The 16,779-nt window shown below is 43.7% G+C and overlaps 1 protein-coding gene across 1 annotated transcript; it reads right to left on the reverse strand.

The window, feature by feature from the left end:
• Positions 1-10,624: 10,624 nt before the first annotated feature.
• On the reverse strand, positions 10,625-14,009 carry LOC133919452 (cationic amino acid transporter 9, chloroplastic-like). Its single transcript, XM_062363842.1, has 8 exons — positions 13,631-14,009; positions 12,981-13,390; positions 12,608-12,784; positions 12,206-12,430; positions 11,925-12,101; positions 11,589-11,825; positions 11,242-11,337; positions 10,625-11,088 (listed from the first exon to the last, which is right to left on the reverse strand). Exons 1-8 carry the CDS (start codon positions 13,983-13,985, stop codon positions 10,942-10,944), a joined length of 1,824 nt encoding a protein of 607 aa, XP_062219826.1. The 5' UTR covers positions 13,986-14,009; the 3' UTR covers positions 10,625-10,941.
• Between the last annotated feature and the right edge of the window lie 2,770 nt (positions 14,010-16,779).

Consider the following 16,779-nt stretch of genomic DNA (forward strand, 5'->3'; position numbering starts at 1 on the left):
ATGCTTAATGGGAGTTATTTTTTTTTATGGTCATCTTAATCCAAAATCATAGGCTTTCCAATAACCCCATGCCAGCAACATGATCACAAAAGATATAGGGTGGTAAGCCTTTAGTGAGCAGATCTGTAATCATTAACTTAGTACTTATATGCTTGACACTTATTGTTTGATCGTGGATTCTGTCTTTCACAATATAAAAACTTAATCTCGATGTGTTTGACAGCACTACTCGACTTGTTGTTATTCGTATAGAAAATTGCGGGTTGATTATCGCAGTATAATGTAAGTAGCTTTGAAATACTGTCAACCACTCTTAATCCCAGGATAACGTTCTTTAACCATACAGCCTGTCCGGTGGCCTCATAACATGCTACATACTCAGCTTGCATCGTTGATGATAATTGTAAGTGTCTATTTGGAGCTTTTGCACGAGATAGCTCCTCCAGCGAGAGTGAAGATATAACCTGATGTAGATTTCTTAGTATCCACATACCCCACAAAATCTGCATCCGAATAACCAATAACTTCGAGGTTATTAGATTTTCTAAATATGAGCATTTAGTTCTTAGTGCCTTGCAAATAGCGAAAGACTTTATTAACGGCTTTCCAGTGGTTCGGTCCCAAATTTGACTGATATATGCAAAACATCCTGGTAACAAAAGCTAAGTCAGGGCGCGTACAAACTTGAGCATACATAATGCTTCCGACAACTGAAGCAAAAGGAACTAACTTTATCTGATCAGCTTCGTATTGGTTCCTCGTACATTGATATGTCCCAAACTTATCACCCTTAACAATAGGAGCAGGCGTAGCAGAGCACTTATACATATTGTATTTCTTTAGTACTCTATCAATGTATGCTTTTTGAGACAAACCTAATACTCCTTTGGACCGATCTCGGTGAATTTCAATGCCAAAAACGTAAGAGGCTTCACCGAGATCCTTCATATTGAAATTAGAGGACATAAATCTCTTAATCTCAAACAACATATCCTTATCGCTGCTGGCTAATAAGATATCATCCATATAAAGAACTAAGATGGTGAATTTTTCTCCTTTAAACTTTACATAAATGCTATTATCAACTTTATTTTTTTGCCAAAATTTCTAATGACTTTATCAAACTTGAGATACCACTGCCTACACGCTTGCTTTAGACCATAAATATATTTCTTAAGGCGACATCCCAAATGTTCATTGCCTTTCATGATAAAACCTTTCGATTGAGCCATGTAAACATTTTCTTCCAAGTCATCATTAAGGAATGTCGTCTTTACGTCTATCTGATGTAGCTCTAAATCATAATATGCTACAAGCGCAATAATTATTCTGAAGGAATCTTTACTTGATACAGGAGAGAAAGTTCCATTATAATCAATCCCTTCTCTTTGCGAGAAACCTTTAACTATAAGCCTCGCTTTGAACCTTTCGATGTTCCCCTTAGAGTCATGCTTTGTTTTGTAGACCTATTTACAGACTACTATTTTGGCTTCGTCAGAGATTTCTACTAGGTCTCATACATCATTATCGCTCATAGACTTTAATTCGTCCTTCATGACATTAATCCACTCAAGCTAATGGTCACTCATCATGGCATCTTTATACGAGTTAGGATCTTCTATCCTTCCTATGTCATTAACATCCTTATTCATGTAGATAATGTAATCGTTTGAGTGACATGTCTTATGTCATGCTATGATCTCCTAATCAGGACATTGAGCATCGTAGGACCAGGACTAGGTACTGCAGGGGACTGATGAGGCTCATTGTTAGGTGCATCGTTAGAAATTTCAGAGACCTCAACAGGGGGTGCACTAATTTCAGAGACGTCAACAACTAACTGTCTTAGGATCTAATTTCTCAATATGTGGATTAAAGACTTTAGCTTTAGTTGCACAACCCCACACACGCAAATACTTCAAAGAGGTCTTTCTCCTAATCCATAATACGTAAGGTGTTTTTGGAATTGATTTACTAGGGAATATGTGCGGCTATCTTAAGTGCCTTCATCTATAGTCCAACTGGTAAACTAGAATAGCTGAGCATACTTCGCACCATATCCATTAGCGTGTGGTTGCGTCTCTCAGCTACCCCATTCTGCTAAGTTTCATCAGGTGTAGAATATTAGGGTACTATGCTATTTTCCTGAAGAAATCTAGCAAAGGGACCAGGGGTTTGCCTGTAAGGGTCATGTCTCCTATAATACTCTCCCCCGCGATTCGATCTCACTACTTCAATCGTTAGGATGTGCTGATTTTCTACCTTAGTCTTAAATACCTTAAATTTATCAAGAGACTCATATCGATCTTTAATGGGGTAGATATAACTGTAATAGGAGAAATCATCAGTGGCTTTAATGAATGAATCAAAACTATCCACCGATGTCACAGGAAAAGGACCACATATGTTTGTATGAATTAATTCTAATAATCCTATGCTCCGAGTAGCCCCCTTCTTTATTTACTTACCGTATTTTCTTTTAATGCAATCTATGCAGTGGTCAGAGTCGGAGAAGTCTAAGGGTTGAAGAATCTCTTCCTTAATGAGATGCTCCATTACCCCTCTCGAAATGTGGCCTAAACGACAATGCCACAGTTTCGAAGAAGTCTCATTTATTGTATTTCTCTTTCTCTTATGGCTTACATCACAGACATTCATAGACACAGAAGATTCATTAAGAGGAAGCATATAAGGTTTGTCTTGTCGAATGGAAAGGCCAATAACATCTGAATTAAACTTAAGAATGCATTTATTGTCTCCAAAATTACAATAAAAATTATCATCATCTTACATCAAAACTAAAATAAGATTCCTCCTCATGAAAGGAACATAAACTACACTATTCAGTCTAAGAGTGAAGCCACTATCAAGAATTAATGGAAGGGATCCGATAGCCTCAACTTCATCTTCATTTCCATTGGACACTCTAAGACTTTGCTCCCCCCTTCCTAATGTTCTCACGGTAAGAAATCCCTGTAAGGAGTTGGTAACATGCGCGGTAGCACTTGAGTCAATCGACCATGAATTAAGGAAAAAATCACCATAAAGAGATTCATCAATGAATGATATTAAACCATTACCCTCTTTTATGAGCCACTTCAGGAAACCAACACAATCTTTTTGGCAGTGGTCCTTCTTGTGGCAGAAATGGCATCCATCATCCTTAGGTTCTTGAGAGACAGGAGCAGGTGCCTTGGGCACCCTCTGCGTTGCCCTATCGTACTTAGCAAAGAAATGCAAAATCTTCTTAGACTTAAAATCCTCTTGAATTTTTCTTTTATTGTTAGGGCTGCTAACTTGATTCACAAGGTCTTTCCTTTCAGCCTTCACCCTCTCTTCCTCTTGGACGCACATCGCGATCAAGTCACTTATACTCCACTTCTCCTTCTGAGTGTTGTAGTTTATCTTAAAAGGAGTAAACTCAAGAGAAAGAGATGTCATAATGAAGTGGTCAAGAAACCCTCAAATATTTGTATGTTCATGCCCTTGAGTTTAGCAGCCATGTCTGTTATCATCATGATGTGTTCTCTTTTACCGTCAGACCCAAAATTGTACTTAGTGTTGAGAAGCTTCTGAATCAATATACTGACAGAAACCTTGGAGGTGCCTTTAAATTGTTCCCCCACGGATGCCAAGTATGTCTTAGCTTTTTCTGAGGTTGTGATTTGTCACGTCCCAAAGCCATAGTTACATAATGAAGCCTAATCATGCTTCATAAGCATTAGGTTTAATTTTGAGTAATTTTGTTTTAGAGCATTAGAGCACTTGGTTTTAAGTCAATCGGATGAGAGAATGAAATTCGAGAGCGAAAGAAATGAATTCGCAATTGAAACAGGCTTCTTTCTCTAGCATGTGGAGCCACATAGGTGGCCAACAACCCCATATCCTCTTGGGGTAGCGGCTCCCACCCACTCCCTCACTCCCACCATGCTCGCTCTCACTCCCTCCCATTTCCAACTGGACAAGGAGAGAGCTCACTCTCTCTCTCTCAAGCTCTCTCTCTTTCTCTCTCGATTCCTCCCTCTAGAAGCCGAATCGAGGTAGACATGTGGTATTCACGCGATCACTAGCTCCTAAGCTCCTCATCCATCTAATTCATTTTCATTTTCCCGAAGGATTCGAGCCATTCTTGGTATTTTTGCTTGAAGCACGAGGAACCACGGTTGGACTCCTCTTCCCGGGTGATTTCTTCGTTTCCTTCATCACCTGGTGGTCACCAACCTCCACAAGCACCGTGGGTAAGTCTGTTAGGCTTCCTTTAGCAAGACTGTGTGAATTGGTGGGTCGATTTCGAGTTTGGAGCTAAGTTTGCGAAGTTCTTGAGTTCTTGAGCTTTGGAGCAAAAAGAGAGGATTCATATGAGTTTTGTTCTAGGAATCGTGTTGCTAAGTTGGTGAGTGAGTTCTAGACTCTATGAACTATCTTAAACATGTTTCCATTTGGTTTGGAGAGGCTCGCAAATCAAATCGGTTGAGTTTTCCCCCTCGAAGCAACCTCTCTGGACAACCCTGAATAGTCCGGGTAGAAGCCGGATAGTCCGGGTAGCCCAGTGAAAACCCCGATGAATTGTGCTAAAAAAAATCGTTAGGGTTTTGGGCGCAAGTTGAGTATAGAACCCTTTGTATAGTTTATATGTGTTTATTTAGGATATATTTAACATACGAGTCAAATCAACCGAGACAGATCATCGAGAAGTGCAAGTCTGCCCAACCTGGATAGTCCGGGTTAAACCTGAAGGGTCCAGGTAATTCGTAGTTCTTTTAACCGAGCACCCTCGCTCAGAGCCTCACCCGGATAATCTGCTCAACCCGGATAGTCCAGGTTAACCCGAAGGGTCCAGGTTAATTCGATTTAGATTCAGCAGAGAACCCCCGTCTGGAGTATAACCCGAAGGTTTCGAGTTCAACCCGGAGTCTCCAGCCTCCTGTTAGATTTCTGAAGTTGTTTAGATCGCAAAGTTTGCTATTATTTCGCATGTCTTGCACATTTAGCTTGTTATTATGCATATTGTAGCATACATTGTTGCACCTCAGTGGGTGCGTGAACGGTGTTTCAGGAACCAGATGTGTGTGTAGACGGTGAACTTGGGGACACAGGGATATATAAAGATTCGGGCCTCCTGGAGGATAATAGCCCTACGTCCTGTGTATTATGGAGGATCTCAGTTAATTACATATGATGTTCTAACTGGTTGCCAGACTTTATCTGCCTCATACAAACGGGGCCCTCATCCCTTTATATAGTAGGGAAGAGGAGAACTTACATATGTGTCTAAACAGAAAACCTCTGCTCATCCTAATATCTAACCTAAACCATCATTATGGAGGATAAGACGTGCCCATTTTCTCTGAAGGCTCTGTATATCATGTCGCTGTGTGCCGTAGTGCTAGCCTGCAAAGTCCCACTCCACAACATTCAATGCTACAAGACGGGACAATGCCCTTCTGCGCCATCCCCATCCACTTACTTGGTCAGGCTGCTGATGAAGTCCCATCCGTCGTGCGCCGTCGTGCCGGTCTGCAACGTTCCACCCGTAGCATTTAATGCTATGAGATAGGACAATACCCCTCTGCGTCGTCCATGACTTTGTCCACTGGAGCTGACGCTTGGGGAAGAAAAATACTTGAGTGTATGTCAATAAATATGCTTTGGACATGTTGTGTCAAATCTAGCCCTGCGATCAATGGGGATGGTCGTGAGTTTATGCGATGGCGCATGGAGACTGATCGCGTAGGCGTTACACTGGTCGCTGGAGCCATATCCTGGTCGCATGATTGACCATTTTTTTGGGAAATATACACCTCTAGTCGTTAAGTCCTCGGCGGGGCTCGTTATCTAGGGTACCCCTTTACTCAATACACCGACAGTAGCCCCTAAGCCTCCCCGTGAGCGTGGTCTGGCCTGGTCGCACCACTTGGGTCCCGGGAAAACGTAGTTTGCTCAAAGAGTGGTTGTTGACGCCGTTAGTCCTCAAAGTTTAACTCTGAACTTTGCATCATGTGAGGAGGTTTAAGTGTCCTGAGAGAGAAAAGAGGGTACGAGAGAGAGAGAGAGAGAGAGAGAGAGAGAGAGAGAGAGAGAGAGAGAGAGAGAGAGAGAGAGAGAGAGAGAGAGAGAGAGAGAGAGAGAGAGAGATTGATTGTCGTTGGACCTGAAGGACTCTTGGTTCCTTCTATGTGCCCCCTCGAGTTTCAAGTGGTTTGAATGTCGCGCTGGTTGGGGCGCCGCTGAGGTCTTTTAAAGGATGAGTGTTTGATGACCTTTCGATCCACCCCCTCGCCTTCCTTCTTACCTTCTTTAGTGCCTAGAGTCCATTCGTCTCTATCCCGTCTCGTGTTCTGCTCCGTAACATAGGCAGGCCCTGAGGCCATGGTGTACTCCCTCCTTCATCGATGGAGGGGTCAATGATCTTGGATGACTTGGTGGAGGCGGGGTCGCCTCCGGCTCCGGATCTGCTTGCCATGGTGCTTTTAGAGGCGACATTTGTCGCGGGTGAGCTTGCGAGGTCGAAGTTGGTGCTCGCAAGATTGGAGCCAACAACTATCAAGCTTACACCCTTTCAAAGAAGGCTGCCTTCTGCTGGTCCGTCTCGCTCTCTCGCCCAGGCGGATCCCTTGGCTGAGGTCATCGATATTGGTGCCTGAGTGCGGCGGCCCATTGCATCTCACACGCGCTAGGCCCGCAAGCGTGGCCTAGCAGACCCACCGACCGTCTGCTGGCCCAGGAGAGCCCTGGCCCACATCACCTTGCTAGCCCGACCACCCGAGCCCAACAACTCTCGGTTGCCCGATCAGATCTGACGGTCCTCCGTCCTTCTCGCCAGATCAAAAACCCACCGATCGATGCCGGTTGCCCTAACCCTAGCCCCATTCCTTCTCCTCCCCTTCAAAAAATGCGGTTGCAACGAGAGAGAGAGAGAGAGAGAGAGAGAGAGAGAGAGAGAGAGAGAGGCGGCCGCCATGAGAGGTGAGGGGTTGCCGGAGCTAGATCCGGCGAGAGAGAAGAGGAGGAAGGCAAGAAGATGCTGCCAACAATTGGCTTGTTGACGCGCGCGTGCGACAACGGTCACGCGTAGCTCCGTTAAGCCAATCTATGGAGGTGTCGTGAAGGCGACATGCACGTGCGGTGAAAGAGAGTCATACTCCGATGGATCTACAACGCCCGTAAGAAGATGACGACAAGGCGAGGAGATCCGAGCCGATGATCCACATGTGATCATTTGATAGGAGGGGAGATCCCGCCGGAGAAGAAGAGCACGAGGCTCCGGCGGGTGTGATAGCGATGAAGAGTGCAAAAAATCGTAAGTCCTCCCCCCTTTCTTGCTTTCTCTTGGGTTCTAATTTGGGGATTTGCGGATTTAAGGTTTCGGAATTGGGGGAAAGGGCTCGGATTTGGGAATTTGAGGAATTTCCTCAGGTTTTTCATTAGGGTTCTTTCGTTTTCTCCAAATTCCCCTCCTTCTAGCTATTGCCTGAGACCAAAAGGACCCTGGCCAAGCCCAATAATTCAACCCCGAGTCCCAAAATAACACACAAGCACACAAACATACATGAAAAACACATAATCCGAACCTAAACTCGTAATTCATGAACATGTGTGTGTGAAATTGCATTAATCCGAGGCATAAAGTGCTAGAACATCATTACTTTGAGACTAATTCACATTAATCTGAACCTAATTGAACATAAATGGGACGATGTTCATCAACATTAATCATGAACCAAAGCAAAATTAGGCATAATTGCCGCTAATTAACATGACTGAGCCTAAGTATTCACAAACTGGCATCATCTAAACATGACTAAGCCTTAATTAAGTCTAATTAGGTCTGACTAGGAGCTAATTTAGCTTTGATACCATTGTAATGCACTTAGGTTCATCTTAGATCACTATTAGCCCTAAAACAAACACATCTTGATTGTGGAAGCATGTAGACATACCAACGTTCGTAGATGTCATCTAGGGTTGATCGGTGTGGAGGATGCAGTCGGTTTGGTGTAGTCGATCGCCGGCTTGATGATGAGGTTGACGTAGTGGACGCTGGCGTGGTGAAGGAACTCGTTGAAGTCATGATGGAGTGCTGGAGATCGCCTGTCGTCGTCCTCCAAGGGAGGTGTCGGCCTTCCCGTAGCATCTAGCACTAGATCAATCGGGCGAGTAGGATTTGTTAGGGCTAAACCTATCTAAGTCAATCGTTGGTTCGCATGAGACGGCCGACTCCCCTTTTATACTGCGCTGGGCCACAGCCCACAGGGGACCAAAACCACGAGTTGATTTTGGCACCCCCGATCAGGGCATGTGGTGGAGTTAAACTTTCTTAAGAAAAGAGTGTTAGTTAGCTCGAGATCAACACAACAGTACTAGACACTGATTTTTCAGCAGGTAGACACGAGCAAAATAAAAAATTAGACAACATACGTGACCGTATTTGCCAAAATAGATAACATATCATTGTATTTACAATTTTAGCATTCATATTTGACACCTCATTTACCGAAAACTAACTTTTGGTACACCGTACGCCCCAAAAACATGGATCCAGCCATGTTCGACACCTCGTGTACCGAATATGGCATTGGCACCTCATATGTCGAATACACTTGATTTTCGGCATATGAGGTGCTGAATATGGGCTACAGTGACATATTCGGCACCTTGTGTGTCGAATATGGTCAGACTCGTGTTTTTTCGGCATAAGATGTGCCAAAAGTCAGTTTTCGGTAAATGAGCTGTCAAATACAAATGCTAAAGTTGTAAATATGATGATATGTTATTTATTTCAGCAAATATATCGCGTATGTTGTCTAATTTTGGATTTTAGCTTGTAGATGCGGCATCTCATTCACAGCCTGAGACCATACCGTGGGTCCCGATCTCAGCGCAAACGAGAAGCTTGTCCCAGTGCTGCCCAGGTGAAGCCAGCTTCCAAATCGAGGGCCGCATTGGCCTCTCTTAACTCTGTAAGGCCTGCCTGATCTTGTCGGCACATGCACGCTCCAGTTCGGCTTGGTGCGTGTTGTAACACTCGAAATAAACTCCCTTAATCATGAATCATGATCGCTCGATGCGTGTTGAAACACTCGGAATAAACCCCCTTAATCATGAATCATGATCGATCATCCTCGCAGTTAGTAGTGACCAGTGTAACGGGTAGCAATTTTAACTGTATCTCTGCTACTGCTACTACCAGGGGCGGATCCATCTAGAGGTGGGACTTAGGGCCAGGCCGAATTAGAGCGGCCTATGGCACGACGATTTGGCATGGCCCATGGCATAGCACGGCATGAGAAAAATTGGATTAGGTCAGTACGACACAGACACGCGAGCTGTGCTGTGTTCGGGGTCTTGGCACGGTGGGTGGCCTGACCCGGCCCAAATAATGAGCTATGTCTGGGTCGGTCCGGTACGAATGGGCCTGATTCTCGTATAGTTATTGGCTGGTGATTGGAACATACTGTTTATTGACGATGGGTCAAGCTAATACAAGTGACCGACAGTCGGTATGTCACTGGGCTCGTAACATTTTATCCAAGCCTCTCATTGTGGCGCTGATCAATTAAGGTAAGGGAGTCCTACATATGTCCACAAACAGATGGAAGCTTGTTTGCTGGTTGTTGCCAATTATGTTTATGCGTGTCTCCATTTATCGAGCATAACAATTATGTTTGCTTATCGTGACAACCAGATTGAACCCTTGACGGTGTCTAATCGTGCATTAGCGACTGTATACAAGTTCACAAATACGAGGGTTGTGACTGGACCGGTACGACACGACGGCGGCATGATGTGCCAGGGACCGTCCTTGGATCTAGTCGTCAGCTTGCCATGTTGGCACGACACGACCCGATGAGCTGAGCGGGCTGAGTCTGCTCGACACGAGACGGTATAAGGTATATAGAAGCCATGCCGTGCCAACTCGATCCGACCCTAATCCTACCTCTAGATCCATCATGGGACAGAGGAGGCTCGAGGCCCTTCCCTCCAGGCGAACGTGAGAGCTCCCAAGTTCTCCTTCTCCCCTCTCAATTTTTACACACGAAAAAGAAAGAATAATAGAAGAAAAGAGAAAGAGAAAGCAAAAAGAGTCTCTTTTTTTTTTAGGGTTTAGGGAATTATAAGGTCGGCCCGATCACCGGTGCAGGTGCGGCCACCGGGTCGGGTGTGGGTTAATGATGCGCCGCGCATGAGCGCGGTCATGTGGTAGGAATGGCTGTCAGCGCTGGCTAGCTGGAGCCGAGTGGATTACCTCGCACGACTCGCTGCGCTGTCTATTCATTAAGAGTGAGCCCTGCTTCGCTGGTTGTTAAAATTAGTGTAGTAAGTGCCGCTGCAATGATGGCCGTCACTGCTCTGTCTGCCTGTGTCCGTGCGTCCAGCCATTGAATGCAAGGCCGTGCCGGCTTCCTCGTCGGGGCCGGGCGTTCCGCGGCAGGTGCGGCGCGGTCGAAGCCGTCGTGGAAGAGACTTGTGACTCGTGAGAGGTAGGCGCCCGTTGTGCATTGGTAGGCAGCTGCCGCCAGGCCGTGACGGCACAGCATTTGATGGAAGATGATGGCGCCTCCAAAAAGAAAAACATAATTATGATATGAGCTCCGTGCCTTTAAAAAAAAAATAAAAATAAAAGTAAGATATGAACTCTCCAGCACATATGCATATGTCATAGATGACATCATGACAATGAGTTTCTACAAATTATGCTTCCCCAGTTCCTAGTTTTCTTTTTGGGGAAAAGTATATGCTCTTGGCATCGTCCTCGGCGAATGGAATGGTGTACAGCATCTTATTTTACAGGCTGATAAATTCACTTTGTACAGTATGGAACTCTAGAGTATGCACTGTGCAGGGCTCTGAGCAATATTTTTTTGAAGAACCTCCGAGGCCCCGGCTTCCCTGATGATGCTATGGCACAGTATTCAGATGAACTCGAAGGCTTGCAATAGCTCAAGGAGCTTCACAAGAAACTCCATGGTAACCAACAGCAGAGTGGTCCGAACTCCAAGGAACAGCGTTGTGTTGACCATAGCCGGCATAGACTCCCACAGCGACGAGACTAAGGATGACAAATCTATACCACGCTTCTTCATGTAGCTGCCAAATAAAGTGATATTGCCATCAATCATGGGGATTCGGCAGTAAACAGAGGTTATAAAGGTACCACCATAGATGGAGTACACATTTTCATAATGAAATTTTAAACCAAGAATTCCAGCAAATAGAGCGAACAAGTAGAGAAGTGCAAACCTGAGCAAACAGGAGCATGTTGAAGAAAACAGAGACAATTGGAACCATAGGAACTCCAGGACAAGAAAAGCGAGGTGGATCCACGGATCCATAGACCTGGAAATGCATGTCAGGCAAGATTTTGAACAAAAAACTGTATCAACAAGTTGAAACTGAACATACATGCATCTAAACATTTACTTACATGACATCTTTATCCATGGTTTCAAACAGCAAAACAAATAGTGTGATTTATGTAGTCACTCCATTAATGATCATGAAACCATGGATCATCAGGTTCATATGAGATTATATTGGGGGTATGCAATATCTGATAAGTGGGAAAGACCGATAGAAACAGAATTTACCTGGCGAAACTGGAGGGCAAAACTGGCAGCAACAGCTATCAGGAAAGCTACTATCATAAAGGCAATAGAATAGTTGAACCGATAGCAAAGTCCCGCTACAAAACCACAAAGAGCAACTATGACAAGACATAGAACACCCTCTTGCCATATTGACATACTTCCAAGGGAGCGACGACTAGTTTCTTTGTCATCCCATCTCAGCGTGATCACACAAGCTGATACAACCGAATAACCAGTCTGCTCCCAGAAAGAAAGAAAAAACTAGTAGTTACATGCGACTGCTGAATGATGAGAATGAGATCTTGTAGTTGGAAATATTTACTGAAGTTTTCGTACCAGAGTGCCAACGGAAAGAATATGAGAGAGCATATGCACATTAAAGAGACCTGCCATGACTGCTGCAACACAACCAACCCAGATCTGAGAGTGCAGAGGAGTATGCCGTGTTGGGTGCACTTTAGCAAATACTGAAGGTAGTAGCCCATCCCTTCCAAGCCCAAGATACAAACGTGACTGTTTACAATTCAGAAGAAGGTAATGTTCAACAAGTAGATCAATTTGATTGAGGAAAACCAATCAGTCTGATCAGCGATACATAATCAAGTTAGAATGAATACCTGAACATACAGGCCAACAAGAAGTGTTGTAGTAAGTCCAGCAACAGCTCCAATGCTGATCAATACAGTAACAAATTTCAGCCCCTTAGCAGCAAAAGCCTCAGCCAAAGGAGCATCTTCACCAAGTAATGTATATGGCACCATTCCAGTAATGACCAAGCATACAGCAACATATAGTAACACACATGCTAGAAGGCTTCCTAGGATACCGATGGGCAAGTCCCTCTGAAAAAATTGATTTATGAGCAGAAAGAAAAGATAGAATGCATTTTGCACTATCGTAATGACGTAATCTATAAATTATGTGAAAAGAATGGAAACTGAATACTGTCGTATCCATGAAGCAAACAGAATATGGCCACAAAAAGACAAGGTAATAAATATGTGAAGTTACCACATTACCTGTGGCCTTTTGGCTTCCTCGGCAGAATTAGCAACTGCATCAAATCCAACATATGCAAAAAAGACTACTGTAGCTCCAGTGACTACAGCTTTGAAACCATTTGGCATAAATGGTGACCAGTTTGATACATCCACCTCAAACACACCGGCAAATACAATGACTATGACAATGACTATCTGCATTATGGAAACAGGTGCATCATTGCATCAGTCCGAAACAGTGAAAAAACCCTCCCAAACATGAAAGCTAAATCATGAAAAACTTAGAAAACCTAATAGTGAAAACCATTGCCATCTGTGCAAGCATAAAAACTCTTATCATAGAACACCTAATAACAATGTTATCGGAAAAACACCTAATAAGCAGTCTTACCTTCAATGTGGTCATAAACGTGTTCACCGCTGATGATTCTTTGACACCATAGCAGAGAATTGCAGTTAAGATGATGAGAAGAATTGGGGCCAATATATTAATTGATACAACACCGCCAAAAAACTCTTCCCCATGCCCTATCCAGCTTGGAATATGGCCCTTCAAGAACGGAACCAGCTCCAAGAACTGGATAAAATAGCTTGCTAGGCTACGGGCAATGCTTGCTGCCCCGATATGGTAATCCAGCATCAACTGAGTGAAAACCAAGAAGGCCGTGAGCTCATTAAACGCCGCATACGTGTACAAGTACGCTCCCCCAACAACAGCTGGGAAACGTGATGCGAGTTCAGCATAACACAAGGCATTGAGCACACATGCAGCTCCAGCAAGAACAAAACTGATCGTAACGCCTGTTTCAACCACTCGTATTAGTTTCAGTTCAGCAGAAACGAAACAAAGGGGAAAACGCTACATGAGCAAATAGCGCGACGTCTCAATTGAAGCATTTGAAGGGGCCAAACAATTGAGCAATTCCCTAATGCTTCACTACAAATTATATTAACGCTAATCTCTAAGTGGAAGAGGAGCAGTAGTAGTTTCTAACATCGATTCAACTGAGAGGAGGAGCCGTATGAGGCTGTCGGATTAACCTGGGCCGGCGTCGCGGGCGACGGTGCCGGTGACGACGAAGATGCCGGCGCCGATGGACGCCCCGATCCCGAGCAGTACGAGCTCTAGGACGCCGAGATGCCGCACGAGGCCCTCGCCGGAGGCGGCGGCGGAGGAGTGGGCGCCGAGGGGTTTGCGGCGGAGCGCCGCGGCGCAGAGGCCGGAGAGGAAGCGGCGGCTGCCGGGCGAGGACGAGGAGGAGGGCCTGTGGTGGTGGTCTTCCTCCATGGTGCCTACGGCTGCGGCAGTGGGGAGCGGGTGGCGTCGGGTCTTGGGCCTTCGCGTCGTTGGCGTCCGCGCCCAGACCGGGAGGAGTGACGTCGGCTCGTGCGTCATGCGGAGGCGTGGCCCCGCCGCACGCCGGGGTTGATCGGGAAGAACCCGGTATTGCGGTTGGGCTCATGGGCTGAAATGGCCCATTGTTGGGCTGTGACCTGTGGTCTGTGCAGAGTAAAAACTTTTTTAGAGTTTGATCTAGTATTCTCTACACTACCAAATTTTTTAGAATTTTCGTAATTATTTTGATAGTATTTTGAATTTTAAAGTATTAGAGTGTAATATTTTTTTTATTTTTAAGCATGTCACTTGTTGGAAGTGCGATATGTTTTTTAACCTATCGTCCGTTGAAAAAGTGACAGTATGTTAGTTCTGTAATTTTTCAAAGATACGTCTATTTTTACAATTTTTTATTTTCGAAATATAAAATAAAAAATTATTCTATTAGTTCAGGACAATTGACAAGCCCAAATATGATTTTTGTGAGCTCAATTGGGACAGACAACTAGTAGTGCGTGGTCCAATGGGCTTTAGCCCTTGGACTAAGTGCAACCACTGAGCTGCTGCCACCTCCAAACCAAAATCCTCTTGTGCTTCTTCCAATTCGGGGTGAGGGTTTTGCTCACCCGGCGCTGGTTTTTTACTTTACATTGGCAACGCCAAATTCCGGTGGGCAAGCCAAAAGTTGGAAACAACTAAATGGCCAAATCTCGTGGGCGTGCTAAAATTTGGTAAGATTTTTATGGGCACCGAACCAAACAACCTAGTCCAGTGGCAGCCATGCTTGATAGATCATCAGCAGTTCTAGTTGCAAATATGCAATTATATTCTTGTTATTGGTAAAGGTGCAAAATTGAAATCAAGGCACGTCAAATATGCAAATCCCTCCAAACTTTTCATGTTCAATTCTTGCGCAACCTAGGGATCAAAGGGCCTAGAATATTTGATGGTAGATCACATAGCTATACGATGGTTCTAAATTGTACATAAAGTATTCCCCATTTCGAAAATAGAAGTCAGCACATGTAAGAATGGGGTTAAGAAAATTTGATTTGCATTAAGGGTTTGGCGTTTCTCTCAATGCATTGCTGAAACTCCTCATGTACTCTTAAGCGAAAAGCATTGTTGTGCATTAATTAAGGGCTTGGAGTTTCCCCTCAATGTACTTGAGTGCGTTTGATTACTCTTAAGAGTTTAAGGGCTCCCTGCAACATTTATGAGTAATTCTCACAGGCGTCTTATATATGTTGCTTGCTTCCATTCTGTTCTCAAGCCCTTCCACAATGGAGACTAGGGACGGCGTTTTGGAACTTCTATTGGTCAGCGTCGAGGGCCTAAAACATTCTCATCATCTACGACATCTATAGCAACGATCCTGCTTCAAAAAATTTTAATTTCAAAGCACATTAAGAGGAAGCTCATCGTGCAGTTTTTCTGTTTTGCAAGATTGAAAGGACACTAGGTGACATTGAGTGTGCCAACCAAATCATGACCAGCAATCACACACCATGTGCGTTCTAAATTCAAGCATATAACTCATCAAAAGAAATTTGAATGTATAGTCATACAATGGCTAAGCAATACTTCTAATAGAATCACAATTTTGCCATTGATAGTTTCCTCTAGGTAAAGGTAAAAAGATTTGGTGGAACAAAAAGTTCAAATTCCCGCTCTGAAATGCTGAATGCAAAGAGCTCGTGAAGGTCAAACTGACGATCATGGAGAGGGATAAGTTATCTGAAGACACCTCTGTCGGTGATATGAGGTACTGAACAATGAACTTGAAATCACATGTGCAAAAGGAAAATTGATTATATGCTCCAAAGTTGATCAACATTTGATAATATGTCCGAAGTTGATCACCTTTTCATCCTTTGTCTCATATGGACTAGTTTGTAACAAAATTTCGTATTGGGTAAGAGAGGTGAAAGATAAACTTTGTTATAAAGTTGTCCATGTGGGACATATGATCAAATAATGATCATTTCGGATATATTATCAAATGAAGCCCGCTCGTACAACATCGTGCTCAAGAATGTCACGTACAAGAGGGTGCTCAAACTAGGCATCAAGTTCACCTCTACCATAAGGGCTTAAAACACGCTCATACCATATGGTCACATTGATAACGCATCAAGTTCACCTCTACCATAAGGGCTTAAATCACGCTCATACCATATGGTCACATCGATAACGCATCTAGAGTTTTTGATAGAAACAAATAGTAGTAACTCAATATGTTGCAACAAATGCAGGGAAACATGGGGGAGCAATCAAGAGACTGCATGCAGTTCTCCATGTCTCCGAGGCAGCCGAGCATCGTGTATATGGATCTTTTCTGAACTTCGCATTGCCTAGTATCATGTGGAGGAGGTTCTTCTTCTTCTTTGTTGTAACACCTCGGACCTTCACAGGCACCCGAGGTGCTACTATAATCACTACACCACACTTTAAACAAAACACAAATATATTTGTGACAAGAGATATGAGACAAATATGAATTAAGAGTCTAAACTATATCAACAATATCATTAACTTGTTGTCCATATTCTATAAAATATAAATCTTGCACCCAATAAATGTAGTGATAGGAGAAAAAGTATGTTCATAAACTAATATATTTAACATCCCATCTTTTCTAGTTGGAAAGTATTATGAATATTAAACTAAATTGCAACACAAAACAACCCACGACACTTATATGCCCACTGCAGCACAATATCCTTGTTATTTTCATATATATTTTTACAAAATAGAAAAAGCAACAAATCAGTACATTAAAAACATATAATCAGAATTTTCTACAACTTTAGTATCCACTACAAAATTTAATTCTAGAGTTTACTATGGTTAA

This window comes from Phragmites australis, chromosome 5 (assembly GCF_958298935.1).
Source record: "Phragmites australis chromosome 5, lpPhrAust1.1, whole genome shotgun sequence".
Classification (NCBI taxonomy): domain Eukaryota; kingdom Viridiplantae; phylum Streptophyta; class Magnoliopsida; order Poales; family Poaceae; genus Phragmites; species Phragmites australis.

Coding starts and splice junctions, on each gene's coding strand:
- LOC133919452 (XM_062363842.1), bottom strand. CDS start 13,985: ATGACGCACGAGCCGACGTCACTCCTCCCGGTCTGGGCGCGGACGCCA. Junction 12,102..12,205: donor TTGTTGGCCTGTATGTTCAG/GTATTCATTCTA, acceptor AATTGTAAACAG/TCACGTTTGTATCTTGGGCT. Junction 11,089..11,241: donor ACATGCTCCTGTTTGCTCAG/GTTTGCACTTCT, acceptor TTTATTTGGCAG/CTACATGAAGAAGCGTGGTA.